This window comes from Theropithecus gelada, chromosome 3, assembly GCF_003255815.1.
Source record: "Theropithecus gelada isolate Dixy chromosome 3, Tgel_1.0, whole genome shotgun sequence".
NCBI lineage: Eukaryota > Metazoa > Chordata > Mammalia > Primates > Cercopithecidae > Theropithecus > Theropithecus gelada.
In genome coordinates, this window is record NC_037670.1 from 50,714,080 (window position 1) to 50,737,101 (window position 23,022).

At 59.5% G+C, this 23,022-nt stretch overlaps 2 protein-coding genes and 2 pseudogenes across 6 annotated transcripts; 2 read left to right on the forward strand and 2 right to left on the reverse strand.

Annotated features, from left to right (window-relative positions):
• The first annotated feature begins 7,252 nt into the window (after positions 1-7,252).
• On the forward strand, positions 7,253-19,810 carry MAFK (MAF bZIP transcription factor K). Of its 4 annotated transcripts, none has more exons than XM_025380707.1 (3): positions 7,253-7,410; positions 15,999-16,078; positions 16,762-19,810. In XM_025380707.1, exons 2-3 carry the CDS (start codon positions 16,043-16,045, stop codon positions 17,194-17,196), a joined length of 471 nt encoding a protein of 156 aa, XP_025236492.1. In that variant the 5' UTR covers positions 7,253-7,410; positions 15,999-16,042; the 3' UTR covers positions 17,197-19,810. The 4 variants fall into 4 exon arrangements, with proteins under 4 accessions (XP_025236492.1, XP_025236494.1, XP_025236493.1 ...); XM_025380709.1 differs by lacking the exon at positions 7,253-7,410 and adding an exon at positions 14,303-14,552; XM_025380708.1 differs by lacking the exon at positions 7,253-7,410 and adding an exon at positions 15,004-15,303.
• LOC112621591 lies at positions 10,618-11,335 on the reverse strand (annotated as a pseudogene).
• LOC112621319 lies at positions 17,175-19,810 on the forward strand (annotated as a pseudogene). The gene is made up of 2 exons (XR_003118703.1): positions 17,175-18,948; positions 19,079-19,810. The product of XR_003118703.1 is annotated as an uncharacterized LOC112621319 (transcript).
• A 607-nt stretch (positions 19,811-20,417) lies between these two features.
• LOC112620750 lies at positions 20,418-22,824 on the reverse strand. Its single transcript, XM_025379569.1, has 2 exons — positions 21,789-22,824; positions 20,418-21,472 (listed from the first exon to the last, which is right to left on the reverse strand). The coding sequence occupies exons 1-2, from the start codon at positions 22,629-22,631 to the stop codon at positions 21,260-21,262; spliced, it is 1,056 nt and encodes a 351-aa protein (XP_025235354.1). The 5' UTR covers positions 22,632-22,824; the 3' UTR covers positions 20,418-21,259.
• Between the last annotated feature and the right edge of the window lie 198 nt (positions 22,825-23,022).

The window sequence follows — 23,022 nt, forward strand, 5'->3', positions numbered from 1 at the left end:
GATTACAGGCTTGAGCCACCGTGCCCGGCCCAAAGTCACCTGTTTCTACTGGCTTCTTTTCTTTTTATTTTTTAGAGATAGGGTCTCGCTCTGTAGCCCAGGCTGGAGGGTAACGGCACAATTTTAGCTCACTGCAGCCTCAAAGTCCTGGATTCAAGTGATCCTCCCACTTCAGCCTCTTGAGTAGCTGGGACTACAGGTGAGCACCATAGCACCCTGCTAATTATGTTTTTTGAGATTGAGTCTTATTCTATCACCCAGGCTGGAGTGCAGTGGTGCAATTTCGACTCACTGCAACCTCCGCCTCCTGGGTTCAAGCAACTCTCCTGCCTCAGCCTCCTGATTAGCTGGGATTACAGGTGCCCTCCACAACGCCTCGCTAGTTTTTTATATTTTTAGTAGAGACAGGGCTTCACCATGTTGGCCAGGCTGGTCTTGAATACCTGAGCTCAAGTGATCTGCCTGCCTCAGCCTTCCAAAGTGCTGGGATTACAGGCATGAGCCTAGCTATTTCATATTTTGTAGAGACAGGGCCTTGCTCTGTTGCCCAGGCTGGTCTTGAACTCCTGGGCTCCAGCCATCCTCACACCTCAGCCTCCCAAGCAGCTAGGACTACAAGCACGTGCCACTATGTCTGGCTAATTTTAAAATATTTTGTAGGCCGGGCGCGGTGGCTCAAGCCTGTAATCCTAGCACTTTGGGAGGCCAAGACGGGCGGATCACAAGGTCAGGAGATCGAGACCATCCTGGCTAACACGTTGAAACCCCGTCTCTACTAAAAAATACAAAAAACTAGCCGGGCGCGGTGGCGGGTGCCTGTAGTCCCAGCTACTCGGGAGACTGAGGCAGGAGAATGGCATGAACCCGGGAGGCGGAGCTTGCAGTGAGCTGAGATCCGGCCACTGCACTCCAGCCTGGGCGGCAGAGCGAGACTCCGTCTCAAATAAAATAAAATGAAATGAAATGAAATGAAATGAAATAAAATAAAATAAAATAAAATATTTTGTAGATATGAGGTCTTGCCACGTTGCCTAGTTTGGTCTTGAACTCCTAGCCCCGAGCAATCCTCCTGCCTTGGCCTCTCGAAGTGCTGGGATTACAGGTGTGAGCCACTGTGCCCGGCCTCTATTAGCTTCTTCTTTATCTTTCCAGTCTTCCTTGTACTGGTGCAAACACGAATCTACGTTTTTCTCTCCTGCCCTTTCTTACACTCAAGGTAGCATATTATACACCAGTTCTGCACCTTGCTTTTTCATTAACAATGTACCCCGGAAGACCTTCCAAATCAGCATGCAGAGGTCTTCTGCTTTCTTTTTCACAGCTGCATAGTATTCCACTATGTGGCTGAGCTAAGTGACTTAGCTAGTCCCTCAACAATGGCAACTTGGCAGTTTTCAGTCGATCACAATGACCGTCGATGTCACCGCAGTGATCCTTGCACCTGTGCCTTTCACACATGAACAAGCAGATCAATGGCACAAGTTTTAGAAATGGGATTTCTGAGGCTGAGTGCTGTAGCTCATACCTGTAATCCCAGCACTCTGGGAGGCCAAGGTAGGAAGATTGTTGGAGCCCAGGAGTTCAAGACCAGCCTGGGCAACATAGGGACACCCTGTCTCTACAAAAATATATATATAAAAATTAGCTGGATGTGGTGGCACACACTGGTGGCCCTAGCTACTCAGGAGGCTGAGGCGAGAGGATCACTTGAGCCTGGAAGTTCAAGACTGTGGTGAGCTAGGATTGCGCTACTGTACTCCAGCCTGAGCAGAAGAGAGAGACTTTGTCTCAAAAGAAAAAAGAAGGAGGAGAAGGAGGAGAAGGAGGGGGAGGAAAAGTGAGAGGAGGAGGAGGAGAGGGGAGGGGAGGAGGAGGAGGAGAAGAAGAAGAAGAAGGGGGAGGAGAAAGAAGAAAAAGAGGAGGAAGAGGAAAAAAAGGAGGAAGAAGGAGGAGGAGGAGGAGAAGAAGGAGGAGGAGGAGAAGAAGGAAGAGAAGGAGAAGGAGAAGAAGGAGAAAGAAGTAGTGGGATTTCTGTGTTCTAGCACAAATCGGGGCCATGGTCTCATGGACAGTGTGGCCAGACCCCTGCCCAGGGGCTCAGCTGCCTGGCCTCTCCACCAGCAATGTGTCCGAGGGCTCTCCCTGAGCCGTGCCAATGGGGCATGAGGTCTGATTTGGAGATTCCCCTGGATGAGAAGCAGAACTGCAATGTCTTTTTCTCTGATGTGCATTTCTCTGATTATGAACATCTTTTTTATTTTGAGACGGAGTCTCGCTCTGCCGCCCAGGCTGGAGTGCCATGGCGCAATCTTGGCTCACTGCAAGCTCCGCCTCCCGGGTTCACGCCATTCTCCTGCCTTAGCCTCCCCAGTAGCTGGGACTACAGGTGCCCGCCACCGCGCCGGGCTAATTTTGTTTTTGTATTTTTAGTAGAGACGGGGTTTCACCGTGTTAGCCAGGATGGTCCCGATCTCCTGACCTTGTGATCTGCCCGTCTCAGCCTCCCAAAGTGCTGGGATTACAGGCATGAGCCACTGCACCCGGCCATGAACACCTTTTCACGTGTTTGTTCTGTGGATTTCTTTTTCTGTGGATGATCTATTCACGTCCTTTGCCTTCTGTTTTTGGTTATGCTCTCGCACACACGTTTAGGATCCCTTTGCCTGGTAGATCTGAGTCGCAGGTATTTTTCCTAGTGTGCACTTTGTGTTGTGACTTGACTTGCGAGGATTTTTGCCTCGAATCTGCTTTATGGTATTTAGATGTTTAATCATGATTAGAGAAACCTTTTCCCACTCTAAAGTTATGAAGAAAGTTACACAAGTTTTCTTCAAGGCCAGGCACAGTGGCTCACACCTGTAATCCCAGCTCTCTGGGAGGCCGAGGCGGGCGGATCATGAGGTCAGGAGATCCAGACCATCCTGGCTAACACAGTGAAACCTCGTCTCTACTAAAAATACAAAAAAATTAGCCAGGCATGGTGGCGGGCGCCTGTAGTTGCAGCTACTTGGGAGGTTGAGGCAGGAGAATGGCGTGAACCTGGGAGGTGGAGCTTGCCGTGAGCCGAGATCGCACCACTGCACTCTAGCCTGGGCAACAGAGCGAGACTCTGTCTCAAAACAAAACAAAACAAAACAAATATAAAAATTAGCTGGGCACGATGGTGCATGCCTGTAGTCCCAGCTACTTGGGAGGCTGAGGCAGGAGGATCGCTTGAGCCCAGGAGGTCCGGGCTGCAGTGAGCCAGGATCGTGCCACTGCACGCCAGCTTGGGTGGCAGAATGAGATCCTGTTTCAAAACACACACACACACACACACACACACACACACACACACACATTTTTTGTTTTGTTTTGTGTTTTTTTTTCTGAGATGGAGTTTCCCTCTTGTTGCCCAGGCTGGAGTACAATGGTGCAATCGGCTCACTGCAACCCTCACCTCCTGGGTTCAAGTGATTCTCCTGCCTCAGCCTCCCAAGTAGCTGGGACTACAGTTGTGCACCACCACACCCAGCTAATTTTGTAATTTTAGTAGAGACGGGGTTTCTCCATGTTGGTCAGGCTGGTCTCGAACTCCTGACCTCGGGTGATCCGCCCGCCTCGGCCTCCCAAAGGGCTGGGATTACAGGCATGTACCACCTTGCCCGGCCAGAACTTAACATTTTTTTACAAAAGGAACTACTAAATGATGAACAATTTCTGGAGATGGATGGTGGCAATGTTTGTACAACAACGTGAATATACTTAACGCCACCGAACTGTACACTTAAAATGGTTAAATTGGCCTCGTGTGGTGGCCACCGTGCCCAGACTAATCACCGAATCACACCTGGGATCCTAGCACTTTGGGAGGCTGAGGCAGGAGGATTGCTTTTTTTTTCTTTTGAGACGGAGTCTGGCTCTGTCGCCCAGGCTGGAGTGCAGTGGCGCGATCTCGGCTCACTGCAAGCTCCACCTCCCGGGTTCACGCCATTCTCCTGCCTCAGCCTCCCGAGTAGCTGGGAGTACAGGCGCCCGCCACCTCGCCTGGCTAGTTTTTTTTTTTTTTTTTTGTATTTTTTAGTAGAGACGGGGTTTCACCGTGTTAGCCAGGATGGTCTTGATCTCCTGACCTCGTGATCCACCCATCTCGGCTTCCCAAAGTGCTGGGATTACAGGCTTGAGCCACCGCGCCTGGCAAGGAAGATTGCTTGAGGCCAGGAGTTAAGACCAGCCTGATCAACACAGCAAGACCCTATCTCTGAAAGAAGATTTTTTTTAAGTTAGAAAAAAAATAGTTAAAATGGTAAATTCTACATGATGTATACTTTACCACAATAAAAAGTAAACTTTGGGCTGGGCACAGTGGCTCATGCGTGTAATCCCAACACTTTGAGAGGATGAGGTGGGAGGATCACTTGAGCCTAGGAGTTCAAGACCAGCCTAGGCAACAGAGCAATACCCTGTCTCTACAAAAAAAACAAGGAAAATTAGCTGGGTGTGGTAGCACCAGCCTTAGTCCCAGCTACTCGGGAGGCTGAGGTGGGAGGATCACTTGAGCCTGGGAGGAGGAGGCTGCAGTGAACTGTGATTGCACCAGTGAACTCCAGTCTGGGTGACAGAGTGAGATGCTATCTTATAAAACAAACAAATAAATAAATAAATCAAAATTTTAAAAATTAGGCCGGGCGTGGTGGCTCACGCCTGTAATCCCAGCACTTTGGGAGGCCGAGGTGGGCGGATCACCTGAGGTCGGGGGTTCGAGACCAGCCTGGCCAAAATGGTGAAACCGTTTCTACTAAAAATACAAAAATTAGCCAGTGTGGTGGCTCATGCCTGTGATCCCAGCACTTTGGGAGGCTGAGGCAGGTGGATCATTTGAGGCCAGCAGTTCGAGACCAGCCCAGTCAACATGGCAAAACCCCGTCTCTATTAAAAATACAAACATTGGCTGTGTGTGGTGGCTCATGCCTGTAATCCCAGCACTTTGGGAGGCCGAGAAAGCCGGATCATGAGGTCAGGAGATCGAGACCATCCTCGCTAACACAGTGAAACATCATCTCTACTAAAAATACAATTAAAAAAAAAATAGCCGGGCATGATGGCAGGCACCTGTAGTCCCAGCTACTCAGGAGGCTGAGGCAGGAAAATTGTTTGAACCTGGGAGGCGGAGCTTGCAGTGAGCCAAGATTGCGCCACTGCACTCCAGCCTGGCAACAGAGTGAGATTCCATCTCAAAACAACAACGACAACAACAACAAAAAACTAACCATATGTGGTGGTGGGCACCTGTGATCCCAGCTACTCGGGGGGCTGAGGCAGGAGAACCACTGAACCCGGGAGGCAGAGGCTGGAGTGAGCCGCGATGGTGCCACCGCACTCCAGGCTAGATGACAGAGTGAGACTCCGTCTCAAAAGTAAATACGGCCGGGCGCAGTGGCTCACGCCTGTAATCCCAGCACTTTGGGAGGCTGAGGCGGGCGGATCACGAGGTCAGGAGATCGAGACCATCCTGGCTAACACGGCAAAACCCCGTCTCTATTTTAAAAAATACAAAAAAAATTAGCCGGGCGTGGCGGTGAGCACCTGTAGTCCCAGCTACTGGGGAGGCTGAGGCAGAAGAATGGCGTGAACCGAGGAGGCGGAGCTTGCAGTGAGCTGAGATCGCACCACTGCACTCCAGCCTGGGCGACAGAGTGAGACTCTGTGTCAAAATAAAAAAATAAATAAATACAAATTAAAAAATTAAAAAGATAATATAACTGTGCGATTAGTAACAAAAGCCTACTATGGAAAGAATGCAGTTGGGTTAGAGCAGCGACACCATGAGTAACGTAAAGAGGAGACGCCCACAGCTTCTCTGGAGGCTCCCAGCGCATCCCAGAACCCCAAGTGCAAAGTGTGGGCCGGGACAAGGGAAGCAGCTTTCCCATCCCCCGGGGATGTCTTTCTGCAAACATCCTGGGGACGTGGGACATTGTCGCTACTGCTGCTATTTCTTGGCACCTGTTTCTGCAGCCAGGTTGCAGGCATCACTGTGTCTGGCTACCCCAGACGGCCGCGTGGGCCTCAGCAAGGAGGCGCCTCCCAGGTGGTCAGAAGTGGGGGTCAGAGATGGTCTGGGAGGCTGCCCCCTCGCTCCACAGCAAGAGGCCACTGGGCGGCTGCCTAAATCCCCAGGCACGCGGTGGTAAGGATGACACCCAGAAGATGCACAGACCTCCCTGTCCTTGCTCCTGAGTCCCACCTGAGCCGAGAAACAGGCTCCCGAGTCCCACCTGAGCCAAGAAAACAGGCTTCCCAGAACCCTGGGCAGATGCCGTGGGTGCCCTGGTTGGCCAGGCCTGAGACTCATTTTCCCGCAGCGCTCAGAGGAGGGCGGAACTTGGGGACCAGAAGCTTGGTAAGGGGCTCGCCCTCCCCTCTGAGGGACTCTGGACGGGTCCCTACTCCAGCCTGTCCTCCACCTGCGACAGGAAGCAGAGGCAGCTCCCTCAGGGACTGGCTCCCACCTGAGGATCCCTCACAGGACTCCTTGGGCCAGTGGTGCCCTAACCCCATCCTGGGCCTGCTGTGGCCCCCTGGCAACCAGCAGCTGGGGCTTTAGAAGGGGGCTGGCCCCACTCACAGAAGCTGTGACCAGTAGCCGCTTATCCCCATTTTTACATTGCTGGTTTGCTTGTTTTGTTTTGTTTTTTGAGACAGGGTTTCACCTTGTCACCCAGGCTAGAGTGCAGTGATGAAATCATGGCTCACTGCAGCCTCCACCTTCCAGGTTCAAGCCATCCTCCTGCCTCAGCCTCCTGAGTAACTGGGACTACAGGCACATACCACCACGACCGACTACTTTTTGTAATTTTTTGTAGAGATGGGGGGTCTCACTATGTTGTCCAGGCTGGTCTGGAACTCCTGGGCTCAAGCGATCCTCCTGCTTTGATCTCCCAGCGTGCTGGGATTACAGGCATGAGCCACTGTGCCCAGCTGGCTTTAATGTTTTTTATGTTTGTAGAGACGGGGAATGGGGGAAGGGAGGTTTCGCTATGTTGCCCAGACTGGTCTTGAACTCCTGGCCCACAGAGATCCTCCCGCCGGGCCTCCCAAAGCGCGGGGATTGCAGGTGCGGGCGGGGCCCGCGGACCCCCGGGCGGGAGAGGAGGGCGTGCCCGCGGGGGAGGGAGGGGGCGTGGTCCCAGGGGGCGGGGCGGCGTGACGCGCGCGCCGCGGAACCCGGAAGCGGTGTCAGATGCTGGGGAGCCGGGCGGGCGGGCGCGGTGGCGGCGGGCGGTGGGGGGGAGTTGTTGTTCTTCGTGAAGTCGGAGCCCGAGCGCCAGGCGGCGGCGGCCGAGGGGAGCGCGAGAGTGAGCGCCGGCGCGAGGACAGCGCGTGCCCGCGAGGAGCCGCCGCGCGCCCGCGCCCCCCGCGCGACGCCAGGTGAGGGGCGGTGGAGCAGCGGGGACCGGGCCGCGGCGGGGACGGAGAACGGGACGCGGGGCTGGGGCCACCTGGCCGCTGAGTCACGGCCGCCCGGGGGCGCGGGCCGAGGGTGGCGGGGTTGGGTGCGCAGGGCCCGAGACCCCCATGCGGCCCCCTATGCGGCCCGCGCACCTGCCCAGGTGGGCCCAGCCCCGCAGGCCCAGGGGGCTTCCCCGGGACGCGAGGCTCTCTGCCCTGCACGTGCTGCCCGAGCCATGCTTGCTAAGCCCGGGGCCCTGGGGCGTGGACCCCAGACCTGGGAACACGGGAGTCCACGCGGGTCGGCGGCGCGCATTGTGCCCGCGCCTTCACACCTGCGGGGGGCGGGGCGGGCGCCACGTGCGGGCGGCGCGGGGAGGGCGCGGGCGCGTGGATTCCCCGTGCCTTCCGCCCCAGAGTGGCTTCCGCGTGCGGCCCCGGCCTGCCCCCCTCGCTTCCTCCCGGTGAGGGGCGGCGCTGCGGCCCAATGGTGGGGCCCACGCGTGCCCGTGGACGGGGCGGGGGTAACCGAGTCTCCCCACAGGCAGGATCCTGGGACTGGTGTTGCTCTCAGCCGCCCACCTGCCAGGGTTGCTGGAAGGCAGGCCGTGGGGAGGCAGGAGGGGAGCAGGTGACAGGGGCCCCAAGGCGCGTGTCCCTTTGCTCACATGTGGGGCAGGGGCTCAGGCCTCTTCCCGCTCCCACTGCGTGGGTTCTTCTGTGCCTCTGTCAAGTTCAGGAAACTGTGTTATGTGCCCGTGACGCTGTGTGTGTGTGTGTGTGTGTGTGTGTGTGTGTGTGTGTGTGTGTGTGTNNNNCGCGTGTGTGTGTGTGTGTGTGTGTGTGTGTGTGTGTGTGTGTGTGTGTGTCTCTGTCTCTGCACAGCCTCAAGATCCTGGGGGGGTGGGTCGAGGCGCCGCGGAAAAACCCAGAAAGCCAGGACCCCGCCTGGCTTTGGCCCTTGACCTGGGTCCCCCTGGGGCACAGCAGTGGCCCTGTGCTGCATTCTCACCCTCACACCGTGTGTGTTCATGTTTGCGGGGCCTCCTGTGTCCCTCTCCCCGTGTCCTGCATCCCTGAGCATGCTGTTTCTTGCTTCTTAGGCGGCTCTTGTAGCTGAGGCAGAAATCAGATCCACCATTCATTCACCAGGTGACCCACAGGCAGCCAGCCACTCTCTGGCCAGGTGCCTGGCCTTGGGAAGATCCTGGGACTCAAAACGCCCCCCACCGCGGGACACCGTGGACTAGGGGATATTACTGTGGTTTGGCTCCGGCACTGCCCTTCCCACCCCTCTGATTCTCCAGGGTGGGCTGTCAGATCTCTACTGACACTGAGGTTTCACTATCACAGTGTGTTGTTGTAAGGGGGTCTCCAACATGGAGTGGGATGCCCTGTGCAGCTTCTCCAAGCCCAGTGTCTTCAGGGATGTGGAGTATTGAAAGAGCTGTGGGCGGGGTCTGGAGAACATAGGTGGGCTGTGCAGGTGTCTGGGACACACCTACACCCTATTTGGGCGTCCAGTGCCATTTAAGAGAACATCTCCCCTTCTTAGGTAACCCAGTAGGAATGTCTGAGTTTGACCTTGGGAGAGGGAGTCTGCTTTTTAAAACTAGACCTTTCATTATTCCAAAATAAGACATTTACTAAAGCAGAAAAACAAATCAGGTTTCTCCTGCCTTTTATCCTTGAGCTGAGCCAGGGCTTTGAGGGGCTGGTTCCCTGCGGCATTGATTCCCCAGGTGCTGGTAAACCCGGGAGCCAGCGTTTACCAAGGGTTGGGGCTGTCGGGGCGCCAGCCTTTGTGTGCACCCGGGAGGCCGCTGTTAAGTGAGACCGTCTTCCGGGCCACTCTGCTGTCTACAAGGCGTGCGCTTTCACCCACGGGGCTCGGCGATGGCTGCGTTTGTTTACAGTCTCCAGCAAAGCTGTTTGCCACCCAGACCGAGAAGAAGTTGTGCCTGTTCCTGTCCCAGCTGTTTCTGAGTCTAAAGGTTTCTGGAGTGGACTTTCTGGGTTTCGGGTCCAGTCCACACGGGAAATGGAAATCTGGCCAGCTGGGAGAAGGCTCCGTGTGGCTGCCTCTCAACAGTAAACAGTGACTCACCGCTCCGTCCCCACCCTCCCTGCTCTCCGCGAATGGAAGATACCTTTCCCCGCTATTTATTTTTGCTTTTTATAAGTCACAGACTCCGTCATGTTTCCGCTTTCCTACAGTTTCAGGAAACTGGGAGTGTTGTCTTAAAATCATAGAGTTTTAGAGCAGGTACAAATGAACCTGAGCGGTCACACGCCCCACCCCGACCGGCCGCTGTAGATGAGGAAACCCAGGCCGTGACGTCTGCTGGCCTGTCCCAAGGGCCGGTGGGGTCTGGTGTAGAACCTGCCTGCTTGTCTGCACTGCGCGTCGGGCGTCCTGGGGAAGGTATTGGGGTGGAGACTGCCCTCTCGCTGCCCTCCCGTGCGGGGCCGGCTCATCTCGTACAGCGGGAGGCTCGTATGGGGTGTAGGGAAGACATGCTCCCTGCTTGCGAGGAGCTCACCACACCACGGGGAGGGCCCCGTCCCCAGAAGGATCTAGAACCAGGCCTTGGTAGAGGGTGTTTGCCTACGCGAGGAGAGCAGTGGGGAGCGTTTCTGGAAGAAGCAGGGCTTGAGGGGGCAGGGGGCCACGTGCTCTCTGCAGATGGGGGTGATCAGAAACCTGAAACGGCGTTGGGGTGAGGGGGTCGGGGTTTGGGAGGAACCCCAAAACTTTTGACTGCCTGTGGGGCTGCGTGGGGGGCACCAGGATCAGGGTGAGGGCATCCCTTTGGCAAAGCTGTGGTCCACACGGGAGAAGCTGGAGGCCGGAGCCTGGGCAGGTGCTGCGGGTTCGGGCGGGAGATGCTTGAGGGCTGGGATCAAGCCTGGTTGGAGCGTGGACGAGGAAAAGAGACAGGGGTGGGGGCAACTCCGGTGAGTGATGCGGTTGGGGGCTGGGGGGCATCTGGGCCCCCCGGAATGCCCCTGGTTGGACTTGGAAGCTGGGAGCAGATTGAAGCCCCAGGGTGGCCAGGGAGAACAGGACGCTGACGGGAAGCTGGAAGCCGAGGACAGGAGGATGGTGTGGTGGGAGCCAGGGCAGGGACTGGAGGGGGTGTGGTGTGTTCTGCAGTTTGCTCTCTGCTGCTGCAGCTGCCTGAGTCACCTCTGGATGTAGCGGAATGACACAGCTTCCTCAGACTGCAAATGCAAGGTGACCAGACGTCCTCCAAGCCAGGCGGACAGTCGTGGCTTGCTGGAGGGCAGCCAGCCAGGGCCAGGCTGCCGGCTGGTGCGGGCCGGGCTAGGGGGTGCCAAGTGGGGTGCCTCCCGCATTTCCCATGTCCAGGACAGCCGGACAGTGGGGGTCCTCATCCTCAGTAGGAAGGGTGTCTGGCTGGTCTCTGGGACCAGCCAGGCTGCAGTTAGTCGGTTGACACCTGTTTGACAGGTGCCCACTGGGTACCAGTGCCACAGTGGCCCCACCTACCCTTGTGGCCCCCTGTGGAGGGTGCCTGGCTTGGGGTCTCTGGCAGAAAGGCTCCTGGGAGAGGCAGGTACACCCTGGGCGGCCTCTGGTTTTGTGGATTGCACCTGTCGTGGGAGTCACTGGTGAGGGAGAGCGGGAGGGTGCTTACTGCTGTGCTCCTGGATTTCTAAACCCGAGTCTCGCACACAACTCCCGTCCTCCGTTCCTGGTCTTCCTCCCACCCCTCCTCCCTCTCCCGCATCCCACAGCCTCGGAGACCCGTGGAGGATAGAAGTGGAAGGGCCGCTCCGTCTCGGTCAGACCGACTGGGTGGCCGCGGGGGTGGGGCGTGGGGTCTGCCTTGTCATTCACCCCTTGGGAGAGAACAAGTGACCTATCCAGAGCCCCCATGCCGGCCTTGGAGAGCGAGCAGCGGCCCTGATGCGTCCTCTCATCCGGGAAGAATCAGAGCCCTGAAGCTGAAATCCCCGTTTCTCCATGGGCATCCACAGCCAGGACTGTTCAGAGGGGTCATCCAGCCATCAGCTGTTCAACTCACTTTTGCACTCTCTTTTTTTTTTTAAGAGACAGGGTCTTGCTCTGTCACTCAGGCTGCTGGAGTGCAGTGGTGTGATCACAGCTCACTGCAATCTCAACTTCGTGGCTCAAGCAATCCTCCCACCTCAGCCTCCCGAGTAGTCGGGACCATAGGCGTGTGCCATCACACCTGGCTATTTAAAAATTATGGTTTTTTCAGGAGATCGAGACCATCCTGGCTAACACAGTGAAACCCCGTCTCTACTAAAAAAATACAAAAAACTAGCCGGGTGAGGTGGTGGGCGCCTGTAGTCCCAGCTACTCAGGAAGCTGAGGCTGGAGAATGGCGTAAACCCGGGAGGCGGAGCTTGCAGTGAGCTGAGATTCGACCACTGCACTCCAGCCTGGGCGACAGAGCGAGACTCCGTCTCAAAAAAAAAAAAAAAAAATTATTTTTTTTTTTTTTTTTTTTTTTAGAGATGGGGTCTTGCTATGTTGTCCAGGCTGGTCTAAAGCTACTGGTCTCAAGCATTTGGCCTCCGAAGGTGTTGAGATTACAGGCAAGAGCCACTGTGCCCAGTCCCAACTTTAAGGAGAAACTGTTCCCTCCTGGACCCCAGAGCAGGTCCTTCTCAGCTTGTGCCAGTGCAGCAAGAGATGCCAGGGCTGCCAATCCCCCACTGAGCAGGGCCAGACCCATGGGTGACCAATGAGTATTAGCTGGGACTTAAAAAGTTAAAAATGGCTGGGCATGGTGGCTCATGCCTGTAATCCCAGCACTTTGGGAGACTGAGGCAGGAGGATCACTTGAGTCCAGGAGCTCGAGACCAGCCTGGGCAACATGGTGAGATCCCGTCTCTACAAAAAAGTTTAAAATTCTCTGGGTGTGGTGGTGCCCACCTGTAGTCCCAGCTGCTCGGGAAGCTGAGGCAGGAGGACCGCTTGAGCTCAGGAGGTCTGCAGTGAGCCAGGATGGCACCACTGCACTCCAGCCTGGGTGACAGAGTGGGACCTTGTCTCTAAAATGAAAATTAAAAGGGAAAACATGATCCTCCGGGAGCTGAGGTTGCTGCCTGGGGCTCAGCTGCTCCCGAAAACACAGTTCTGGGCGGCTGACCCTGGCCTGCCTGCCCTGCCACCGGGAGCCCCGGGCTCTGGATCGTCACCCTCTGCAAGGTGCCTCCCTGGGCGGAGCTGCCCTGCCCTACGCTTTATGGAGCCCAGGCCATCGGTCTGGATCCTAGAAGGGGGCACCCAGCGTCCTGGCTTCGTCACTTACCCCCAGCTGCAGCCGCAGGAGTTGCCTCCATCTGAGGCTGCTGGCGGTTCCTTTTCCTTGAGAGGAAATGATTCCCCCGCTGAGCCTTGTTTAGTTGTGCGTCACGTTGAGGTGTCTGGCCTTGGGTTGAAAACACTACCTCTTCCATCAGAAAACCGGTCACCTAAGAGCTGTTCCAAGTTATAGGTGGTGCCGGAGAACTTTGCTGCCCAGCGCTGCTCCAGGGACATGGGGCGTGAGCGCTGCAGCCTTACCTAGGTCGGCGGTTGGGGCCTCACAGCAGAAACTCAGACCAGACCTGGCCACCCAGGCCCCCCGCTGTGGCGCGGAATACTGCACTTCTCTGGTGACTCCACCAAAACTCAGAGGAGCTCAGGGGCGCCAGGTGCTTGTGCGTGGCGATGCTGGCATTTTGTTAGCTGGTGGGTGTGAGACAGAATGTGAGGGCATCGTTTCTTGGGGGCTGCTGGAGAGGAGCTTGGCTGCAGTGCTGACCAGGTGCTGATGCGGTAGCCCCTGCCTTGGGTCTGGGGTAGTGGGAAGCCGGCATCACGGGCGTCTCTGGGACCCCAGGCACATTCTCCCCCTGGATGACACCCTAAGGCTGCGTCTCTGGTCCTGAGGAGGTGGCCATTTCTAAGTGTGCTCTGGTGGCCCTTGAGGCCGTGTGAGGTTGGACAGTTCACAAAACCCTGTTTAGGGCAGTTGTCATTTTTAGATCAGTTGCTTTACAAATTTTTTTGCACATACAAAACTCTTCTCTGAATCTCCTTCCAAAAGCAAGCTGTCATCTTTCTTGCCTCTGATGTTTAGAGCGACTTTAGGTTAATGCTGCTTGGATTTATTTTGTGCATGGTGGGGAGAGGTAGGTGCCAGCACCATCCCATCCCGTGCTGGGTTCTTGAGAGAAGCTTTGCCACTTGGCTGGGCCGTCCCTGCTGCTTCGCCTCTCGGGGGGCACGTGGATGGTCCAGGCTTCCTTGGCGGAGCAGAGTCGTGACCTGCCCAAGGAAGTGGGGGGCACGCTTGTGAGCACACAATGGGGGCCGCCCAGGACCCCAGCTTCCCCTAGGTCTCTGGTTCCTCGGAGGGCCCCAGTGCAGGTGTGCCTCGAAGGACTGGGGTTTTGAGATGGGCACAGGCGTGCTCCAGCAGCCCTGGCGACCTTGACCTTGTGGAATTAGTCAGCTGCCCCTCCTGGGGTCGCCCCCGGCTACCGTACGCCTCCATGACGTCACAGGGCATCGCGGGAGGCATCTTTTTAGTGGAAAGATCCTCACGCTGAACTCTGCCCCTGGCACCCCGCACGTCACCGTGGCTCTGGCCAGACGGCCCTGTCCCCCAGACCTTCCTTTTCCACCCAGCTGTGCTGCCATGGTGGGCAGTGGGCCTGGGGGCCAGGGAGCGGGTCCTTGCTGGGTGGGAGGCCCGGGTGTGTGGGAATGCGCGCGCGGCTCTGTAAACATCTGGTGACTCACCGCATAGCTATGTCGTGGCCGGCCTGTGCACTGACGTGCTCACGGTGGAGCTGGAAGCGGTGCCCGCGGCCCCTCCCTCTGACATGGAAAAGTTTCTCATGGTGCTTCCAGCCGCCGGCATTTGCAGGTCCCCACGGTGGCGGAGGCAGCTGGGCCCCGGCCTCTCCACTGTCACCCTTGCCCCAGGGCGGGGTACGGAGGAGGCTGGAGTCCCCCTGGCCTTCCCTGGGACCGGCTGGTGCCATCTTGTGCCATCTACATTAGTGCCCTGAGAGCAGCCAGCCTTGGCAGAGGCAGCGGACCCAGCAGCCTAGCGCAGGACCCTGTCTCACCTGTGCGGCCCTCTGGTTGTGGGGGTGGGTGGGCTGTGGCGGGGGGCCCCCATCGGAGGCAGGGCTGGAGGGTGGAGGGATTTGGGCCGAGGGCTCCCTGGCCCAGGGTGTGGGGAGGGTCCTGGGCCGGCAGGGAGGGCGGGATGGGGTCACCCGCCCCGTGGTGCCCATCTCCGGTGGAGGTGCTGACCAAGGACACCCCCACCACCGTGTGCTGCTCTGACATTCCTGCGGGAACCCGTGTCTGGTATTTGGGGTATGGGAGTGGGTGCTGTGGACCGGTCCCGCAAGCTTCCCGGCGCCTGCCGCCTGCCTGTCCCAGCCACCGGGTACAAATGGGTTTGTTGACTGCCTGCCGGCCTCGTGATGTCTGCGCAGACTGACCTGAAGTCAGGATCGCATTTGGGCTTCTCGGTTTCCATGACGACCGTGGGGGCTGGCTCGGTCCCAAGGTCGTCATGGCAACTATCGGAGGGCTCATGCCGGGGATGCTTTGGCTGGGTTTTTCATGAATGATTAGAATGTGTGACACAATGCAGACGTGAGGACGGCGGGGGCGGCGGCGGGGACGACTCCCGCCAGACGGTCGAACGCTCGGCAGGGCGGCGGCTCCCCAACCTCCCTGGTCTCTGACTGCGGCCCCTGGACCTGCAGCCCCTCAGGGACCCCACACCCCGTTGGGCTGCAGGGTCCTCGCTCGGGGGCAGATTAGTTGGAGGTGGTGATGTCACAGCTGCAGCGGCCGGGGCCGTGGTAGGTGTCCCGTGACCTGTGGGGAGGGCGGGGCGGGAGGGTGGCTGGGGCTCCACCCAGGCCTACCATGGGGGAAGCTGGTGATGGCAGGGGCTCCCCAGAGGCCCCCTCTCGGGGATCCAGGCTGGGTCCGGAGCACCAGAGCCTTTGCAAGGGTAGGGTCGCTGTCCAGCGGGGCCCCACGCTCCTCGGGGCCAGCACAGCTGCCTTGTGGGAGGGCGGTTTCGCCACCAATCGATTTGGTCCTTGGGACGGAGCACCTTGTGCTGTGCAGGTGCAGACGTCTTCTCTGACCTCAGGGAGAGTCAGAACAGGAAGCAGCCACTGCTGGTGCCTGCTGGTCACCCTACAGCGCCGGCAGCTGCAGCCCAGGTCTTCAGGGCAGCAGGGGGCTGCACCTGGCTGCCAGGCCCTGGGGTGGGGGTCCCAGCTGCTCTGTGGACTGTGCTAGACTGTGAGGTGCAGCCAGACCTCCCCCTGGACCCTCGGGCAGAGACAGAGGCCAGGCCAGGATGCCCCACCCCCTGGGAAGCCCCCCAGGACGGGCTGGGCCGGGACAGTGCCCCATCTTGTTTTCAGGGTGCTGTGACCATCCACCCCAGGCTGAGGAACGTCCCTGCATGGGAGGTGGCCGTCCCTTCCGGCGCTGCTGGCCCTGACCTGCGCTGGCTTCTCTGCTTGCCCGTGTTTTCCAGCTACGAGTTCCAGGGAGCTCTGTCCTGGTGACTGTGCCCAGGTTATGACGACTAATCCCAAACCGAACAAGACATTAAAGGTAAGGCTGGCTCCAGGCAGGCCCCGTCTCAAGCACAGGTGTGGGAAAGGTCCCCCCATTCCCAGGGCCGTCCTGAGCCTGTGATGGAGGCCTCCCTGTTGGCAGGAGAAGGGGCTGCTGTGGCCGGGGGATGTTCACAGGAGAGGTGGGGCCAGGATCGGGGACTGTGGTTCCAGGAGATGACTCCCAGGCTCAGGGTGTGGCAGGGTCTGTCCACCTGGGCTGTGTGTCCGCCAGGCGCTACTGCATGAGCTCACCCCCCAACTCCAGGCGTGGGCAGACTGGCCTCTGGTGAATGGGATGCTCCAGCTCCTAGGGCCTGGGCCCACCTGTGCCTGGCGCTTGCCGCCTCTGCCATGGGGCATGCCTGTGGGCTGGCTCAGTCCCAGCAGCAGGACCCATGTGCTCCAGGTCCTCGTGGGCTCTGAGGCTGTCGGTAACCAGGAGTGACTGATGTCACCGCTGGCTTCTCCTGTTCAGAAAGGGTCCTGTGGGGCCACAGCTGTCACGTGGGCTGCCTGTGTGCATGGTGTCCTGTGGTCCCTGGTGCGGACGGCAAAGGCCAGCCCCAAAAGAGCATGGGCATGCAGGGGCACCGCTGGGTCCCTGTCCACCCCCGTGCCGGTCCCAGGCAGGCACCCCACGTTCTCCCGCTGCTGACCCTGTGCTGTGGCCGCCCCCAGGTCAAGAAGGAGGCGGGCGAGAACGCTCCGGTGCTCAGCGACGATGAGCTGGTGTCCATGTCGGTGCGGGAGCTGAACCAGCACCTGCGGGGTCTCACCAAGGAGGAGGTCACCCGCCTGAAGCAGCGTCGGCGCACGCTCAAGAACCGCGGCTACGCGGCCAGCTGCCGCATCAAGCGGGTGACACAGAAGGAGGAGCTGGAGCGGCAGCGCGTGGAGCTGCAGCAGGAGGTGGAGAAGCTGGCGCGTGAGAACAGCAGCATGCGGCTGGAGCTGGACGCCCTGCGCTCCAAGTACGAGGCGCTGCAGACCTTCGCGCGCACCGTGGCCCGGGGACCCGTGGCGCCCTCCAAGGTGGCCACCACCAGCGTCATCACCATCGTCAAGTCCGCTGAGCTCTCCTCCACCTCCGTGCCCTTCTCGGCCGCATCCTAGTGCCGGCTGGGGGCGGGGAGCGGCGGGCAGGCGGGCGGGGGCACGCCCCTCGTACCTGTCACTGGGACGCAGACTCTCGACATCCGAGTCCAAGCGCAGGCCCCTCAGGCGCGGGCAACTCACACCAGGATGAGACTGTGGTGCAGGGTGAAGAGTGGGCTCCCCTGGGCCCAGAGCTGCGTGCCGGTCCACACACACGCCCGCCCCCTGCTCCCCACAGGATGCGTCTGTGTGTGGGAATTGGCATCTTACACCCGTGGGAGTCGGGACGTATAACGGAAAGGCCCTCGGGAAGTTCCGCCGCCCCCTCGGGGGCTGCCAGAAGACACGGCCCCAGGAGTCAGGCCCCTGTGGTCAGGTCAGCGTGGGGCTTGTTTTCCACTGCAGCTGGGAGCAGCCTTCGACACCTGCCCTGCTGTGGCCTCCCAGCTGGTGCGGGAGCCCCTCGCTGCCCTGACCGACTCCGCAGACCCTGGGAGGAGCATGGATGGTGCGTCGGCAGCTCCGTCCTTCCAGCTGTCCTGTTGCACTTGCCCGTGACCCGTGTCTGCCTTAGCAGGGGCCTGCGCAAGTGGGCGTGGTGTGGGAGGCCGCCTGCGTGGGGTGGTGTCTGTGTGTGTGCACGTGTGTGTGTGCAGGCCCGTCTGCCATCACAGCACCAGGGCTGAGGGGGCAGGTGTTCACCGGAGGAGGGCCTGTGGGCACGTGTGGCAGAGAGAGTGGCTCATATGTCGTGAGGTCTCCCGTGTGCTCTGGTGACCCGAGGAGGTCGTGCAGCACAGCACAGAAGCCCCACCCACGGGAGCTGGCCCCCCAGACACCGACCCCGCAGGCCATCCTGGACCTCAGCGGACACGGACAGGAGCGTCCCATCATTTGATGGTGAGCAGGACTCAGGCTCTGTGTCCTGGAGCTGCTTCTCACCAGCTGTGGTCAGTGCAGGGGGAACGAGGAGGTCTTTTGGGGGCCTAGAGGGGAAGGGCCGCTGCAGTCTAGGGAGAGGGGGTGCAGCCTGGGGGACGTTGGTAGATGTGGACGTGGAGGTGGGAGGGAGAGGACGTTGCATTGGGTGGTGGGAGGAGGCGGGAGCCGTGTGCGAGAGCTGGTGGAAAGGCTTGAGGGGCAGGACCAGGATGCGGCTGGCTTATACAAGAGCTCAGGAGTGAGGCTGGCACTCCGGAGGGCGTGGTGGGCGGGGAGGTGGCAGGCACCAGGCCAGGAGAGCCTCGTGGATGTGGCTCCCACGTGCACACCCCCAGGAACACAGCCACGGGCTGCAGGTGTGGCCTTGGCACTCAGTCCTCACCTGGAGCCTTCGCCTGTTCCTCCTTTCCCGAGCACCGAGGCACTGGTGGGCTTGGCACTCCACCTTGGGCTTCCTTTTCCTGGAGTGCCACCTTGAGGGTCCCTGCTGTGACTGGGGTATCTGCAGCGGGGGTCGTAGAGCCCCTGCCTGGGGGAGCTGGCGGAATGTGAGCCACTGGCCAGGGGCCGCCACCTAGGACATGCAAGGTGGTGCCTCGGCTCTCTCTCGGCTGCCCCTGCCCATCCAGTAACACCCCCACCGGCTACAGAGCCCAGGCTGGTGCCAGCCACGCTGGGAGGGCGGAGGACAGACAGCCCCGGGGTGGCGACTTGGTTCTGTGTCTACTGTTAGAAGTGAGTGGGAAGCTACAGGCCCGCCAGGACCACTGGGTCCCTGTGGAGCAAAGGCCTGCGAGTTCCCAAATAGCCGTTGCCCCCGTGGCCATGGTAGGTAATCCATATTGGATGTCATAAGGACCAGGGGGATATTTAAAGAGAGAAACAGAAACTATATAGAGATATAAAATTATATTCACAGTTTATCTACAGATTTTTCGTAACAATCTTTCTTTTCCAGTTTGATACTGTAAATCTATCAGAGCAGAGCTTGGGGGCACGGGCACAGGTGGGAGTTGGGAGCAAACCGGAGGCCCGGGCTGCCCACCGTCCCCCTCACCACGGAGTGCACCAGGCTGCTGGGCCCCCACAGGACAGGCTGCAGCGGGTGGCCGGTTCTGTCCCATCTTGGGGTTCTTGGTGTCCACGTCTTGTGGGCCGTGGGCGACCACCTGCCCTCGGCCTGTGGTGCTTTGCCGGAGAGGGGACTCCCCGGTCCCCAGGGTGGACGGAGCCGCTGTCACCGCCCAGAGCCGGGCCGGGGAAGCATGGCACGTTCTGCTTTTCTTTTCAGATCGTTGAAATTTCATTGTCATGATTTAATATATGGATTTTTTTATTTAAGAAAAAGACGAAGGCCTCTTTGCCGCGTGGGTTTGTTTTCTGTCTCTGTGCCTCCGGCTTCCCAAAGAGATCCAGGTCTTTGCGTTTCCAGGGCGTGGGGACCCCTGCCCCCCACGCCCCCACACCGCCTCACCCTGGCCTCTGTGCTACTTGGCAGTTTCATTTCAATATTTATTTTTGTGCTGCTTTTTATCATGATATAAATTATTGAGAACAGATCACATGTGGGCCCGTGTCTGGCCGCCGCCGCCCTGCCCCGTCCCTGCGGCCACCACCTAATTTATTGCCGTGCGTCCTGCTGCTGTGACCGCTTTTGTACCTTTGCAATAAAGAATTTTCTGGTTTCAGACCCTTTCGTTGTGCAGTTGGTGCTTTTGGCTGGGGCTTTTTTGGGCCAAGAACCACACACCCCCCATTCCAGGGGACCCCACCTGTCCCTCACCAGGGTCAGGATCCGGGCACCATGTGTATGTGGCTTTCACAGACTGCTGGCCCATGACCGTGATGCTGGGACAGCCACGGGGGAGGTGCTGGTTAGGTGGCCACATCCCGGGCTCAGTCTCCGAGGGTCAGGCCACAGTCCTGAGTGTCGCCATCTGCCCCACCCACAGCCCCCTGTCCACGCAGCCTCTCCCAGTGGAAGGAGCAGAGAGCACCATGGCTGTCAGTGTCCTCCTTCCCCAGGAGATCCCTCACCCAGCTCTGCTGGACTCTCAGAGGAGCCTGCAGGAAGCCGTGAGCAAGACAGGGTCTGTCTGGGAGCAGAGAGCAAAGCGGCCCTGCACAGTGGCTAGAAGCCTGTGGACTCCTCTGAAAAGCCAAGGGCCTGCCCACATGCCGTCGCCGCTCCGCCTGGCCTTCCGGGAGAGCAGCCCTGGCACACCCAGCCCCATTTTTGGGGCTGAGCTGACCGAAGGGTGAATGCCGTTCAGTGCTGGACCACGCAGGGTGAAATCCAAGCTGGATTTTTTTGAGACATCTTGCTCTGTCACCCAGGCTGGAGTGCTTGTGATCACGGCTCACTGCAGCCTCAACCTCCCGGGCTCAAGCAATCCTCCCATCTCAGCCTCCTGAGTAGGTGGGACCGCCGGCATACACCACCACGCCCAGCTAATTTTTGTATGTTTTTGGAGAGATGGTGTTTTACCATGTTGCCCAGGCTGGTCTCGGACTCCTGGGCTCAAGCAATCCACTCGCCTTGGCCTCTCCAAGTGCTGGAATTACAGGCATGAGCCATGGCACCTGATCATAATCCCACCTCTCAGCATCTGTGTGGCCTGGGGCCAGTTCCCTCCTTCCCAGCCTTGCTTCCTGTGAGGTGGGCGTGGAGGTGACTGCAGCAGCCGGCGCGTACCGCGGTGAGGGTTGAATCTGTGCTGGGGCCACAGCAGCCTGAGCTTGTCATTAGCAATGGCAGGGATGGCACTTTCCCCAGCTAAGTCAGACCTCCCCTGTGGCCCACCCTGCGGCTCTGGGCCCAGCCTGCTCCTCCTGGGGGAGCTGGTGGGTGTGAGTTGGGGGCACAGAGCCCCAGCCCCGTGTGGGGCTCCTGGAGGCCACGGACAGACAGGGAAGCTGTGAGAGGAGACGCCACCCCGCCCAGCCGTGCAGCCTGCACCCGGGCCAGGCCAGGGCCCCCAGGGCTTCTACCCTTTCTTGTGGATGCTGGGGATTTTCAGCTGGACCATCTCCCAGACGAGGACACTGAGGCAGGAGAGGTTAGAGAGGTTGGTGGGGGCACTGGGCCAAGACACGTGGCTCCTGCCTGCCTCGAGGCCCACTCCTCTGTCGGGGCCTGTCACCGGGAAACCCCTTTTTCTGCAGCGATGATGACACTGGAACCACGCTGGTCTCCGTCCTTCCCCCTCTCATGAGCCCACGCTCCCTCTCGAGGCGGGTTGAGCCCTGGCCTGGACCGCCCCACACTGCCTCCGTTCACGCCAAGCGGGCTCAGCCCTCGGGGCTTTCCTTTGAGTCGTGTTGGAAAGAAGCAGAGCAGCCTCACCCACGGGCAGAGGCGTCTGTGAGGCTCAGGAGGCAGCGGGGAGAGAGGGCCTCCATGGAACCGGCTCCCGGTGTCCGAGTCCCTGCTCCGTGACCCCAGCCTCACCCGCGGGCAGAGGCGTCTGTGAGGCTCAGGAGGCAGCGGGGAGAGAGGGCCTCCGTGGAACCGGCTCCCGGTGTCCGAGTCCCTGCTCCGTGACCCCAGCCTCACCCGCGGGCAGAGGCGTCTGTGAGGCTCAGGAGGCAGCGAGGGGAGAGAGGGCCTCTGTGGAGCCGGCTCCTGGTGTCCCAGTCCCTGCTCCGTGACGCCAGCCTCACCCGAGGGCAGAGGCATCTGTGAGGCTCAGGAGGCAGGGTGGAGAGAGGGCCTCTGTGGAGCCAGTTCCTGGTGTCCGAGTCCCTGCTCTGTGACCCCAGGCAACTTGCTCCATCTCTCTGGGCTCAGTCGCCGTCCCAGCTGGCGTGAGCGCTGAGCGTGTCAGTTTCCTGGCACAGTCCTTGGCTGGTCCAAGTGGGCATTTGGCGGAAACTGACTTCTCCCCTGTCCTAAACCGCAGGCCTGAGGGGCTGCTGACATAGGAGCTCAGCCCCCAGCACCTCAGCCTCTGCCGCCGGGAGCCCACGTGGTGTCTGGGTCTCCAGAAGGGGAGCCCTCGGCCACGCACCCTCCAAACACAGATTTCAGCAACTCGATCTCTAATGGGGTGGCCTTCCCCAGGGCAAGGGGAGAGCAAGCCTAGCGTCTGGCCAGTGCCCCCAGCCTCCAGAAACTGGCCCTTGGCAGCAGGTCCCCGGGGAGCACCACGTCCCCACCTGCTGACAGAGTGAGACACGGGGGCTGCCTGGTGGGTCTCTCCCTGTGGGGGTCCAATAAGGCAGGTGGGCATCTTTGCAGCCACGCAGGGAGGAGCTCGGCCTATCAGGCAGCCCGGCCGGGCCCTGCAGACCCACTGGCCTTGGATCCCCATGTCCCCAGCCCAGGAAGCAAGAGGCTGGGAGCTGGCCCTCTGTTGCCTGGACCCCACTGGTCCGTGCCCGCCTTGCTGAGTCCCTCGGAGACTCCAGGTCCTGCTGTTCCCGGTGGCCGTAGCCATGGGTGGGGGCAGCACAGGTGGGAGCCGCGGTCCCCGGGTGGTACCCACTGGACCTTCCTGTCTGCTCTCCATGCCCAGTGCCTGAGCCCCCCAGGCCTTGCCCACTTCTGCTGCCCCTGCCCCAGCCCCCACCCAACCTGTGCTGTGGGCCCCAGATACACAGAACTGACTGCCACCTGCAGGCCAGGTCACTGCACTGTCCCCTGAGGGGCCCTGGGCCTGGAGGGTGCCCTGCAGTGACACCCCTCGCCCTGGGCCAGCTGTGTGTCCTTCCAGAAGCCCCCTTAGTTCCTGGGCGGCTGTTGTTCTCGCCACCAGGATTTCCAAGGCCTCTTAGGCGCCTCCAGCTTCCTGAGGGCAGGGCACGTGTCTGAAGCTCAGCTCCTCAAACCCAGGGCCCCACCTGGCACGTGGAGGAAGAAGAGAAGGGGAGGAGGCAGGTGCCCAGGCGGGATCCCCCTCT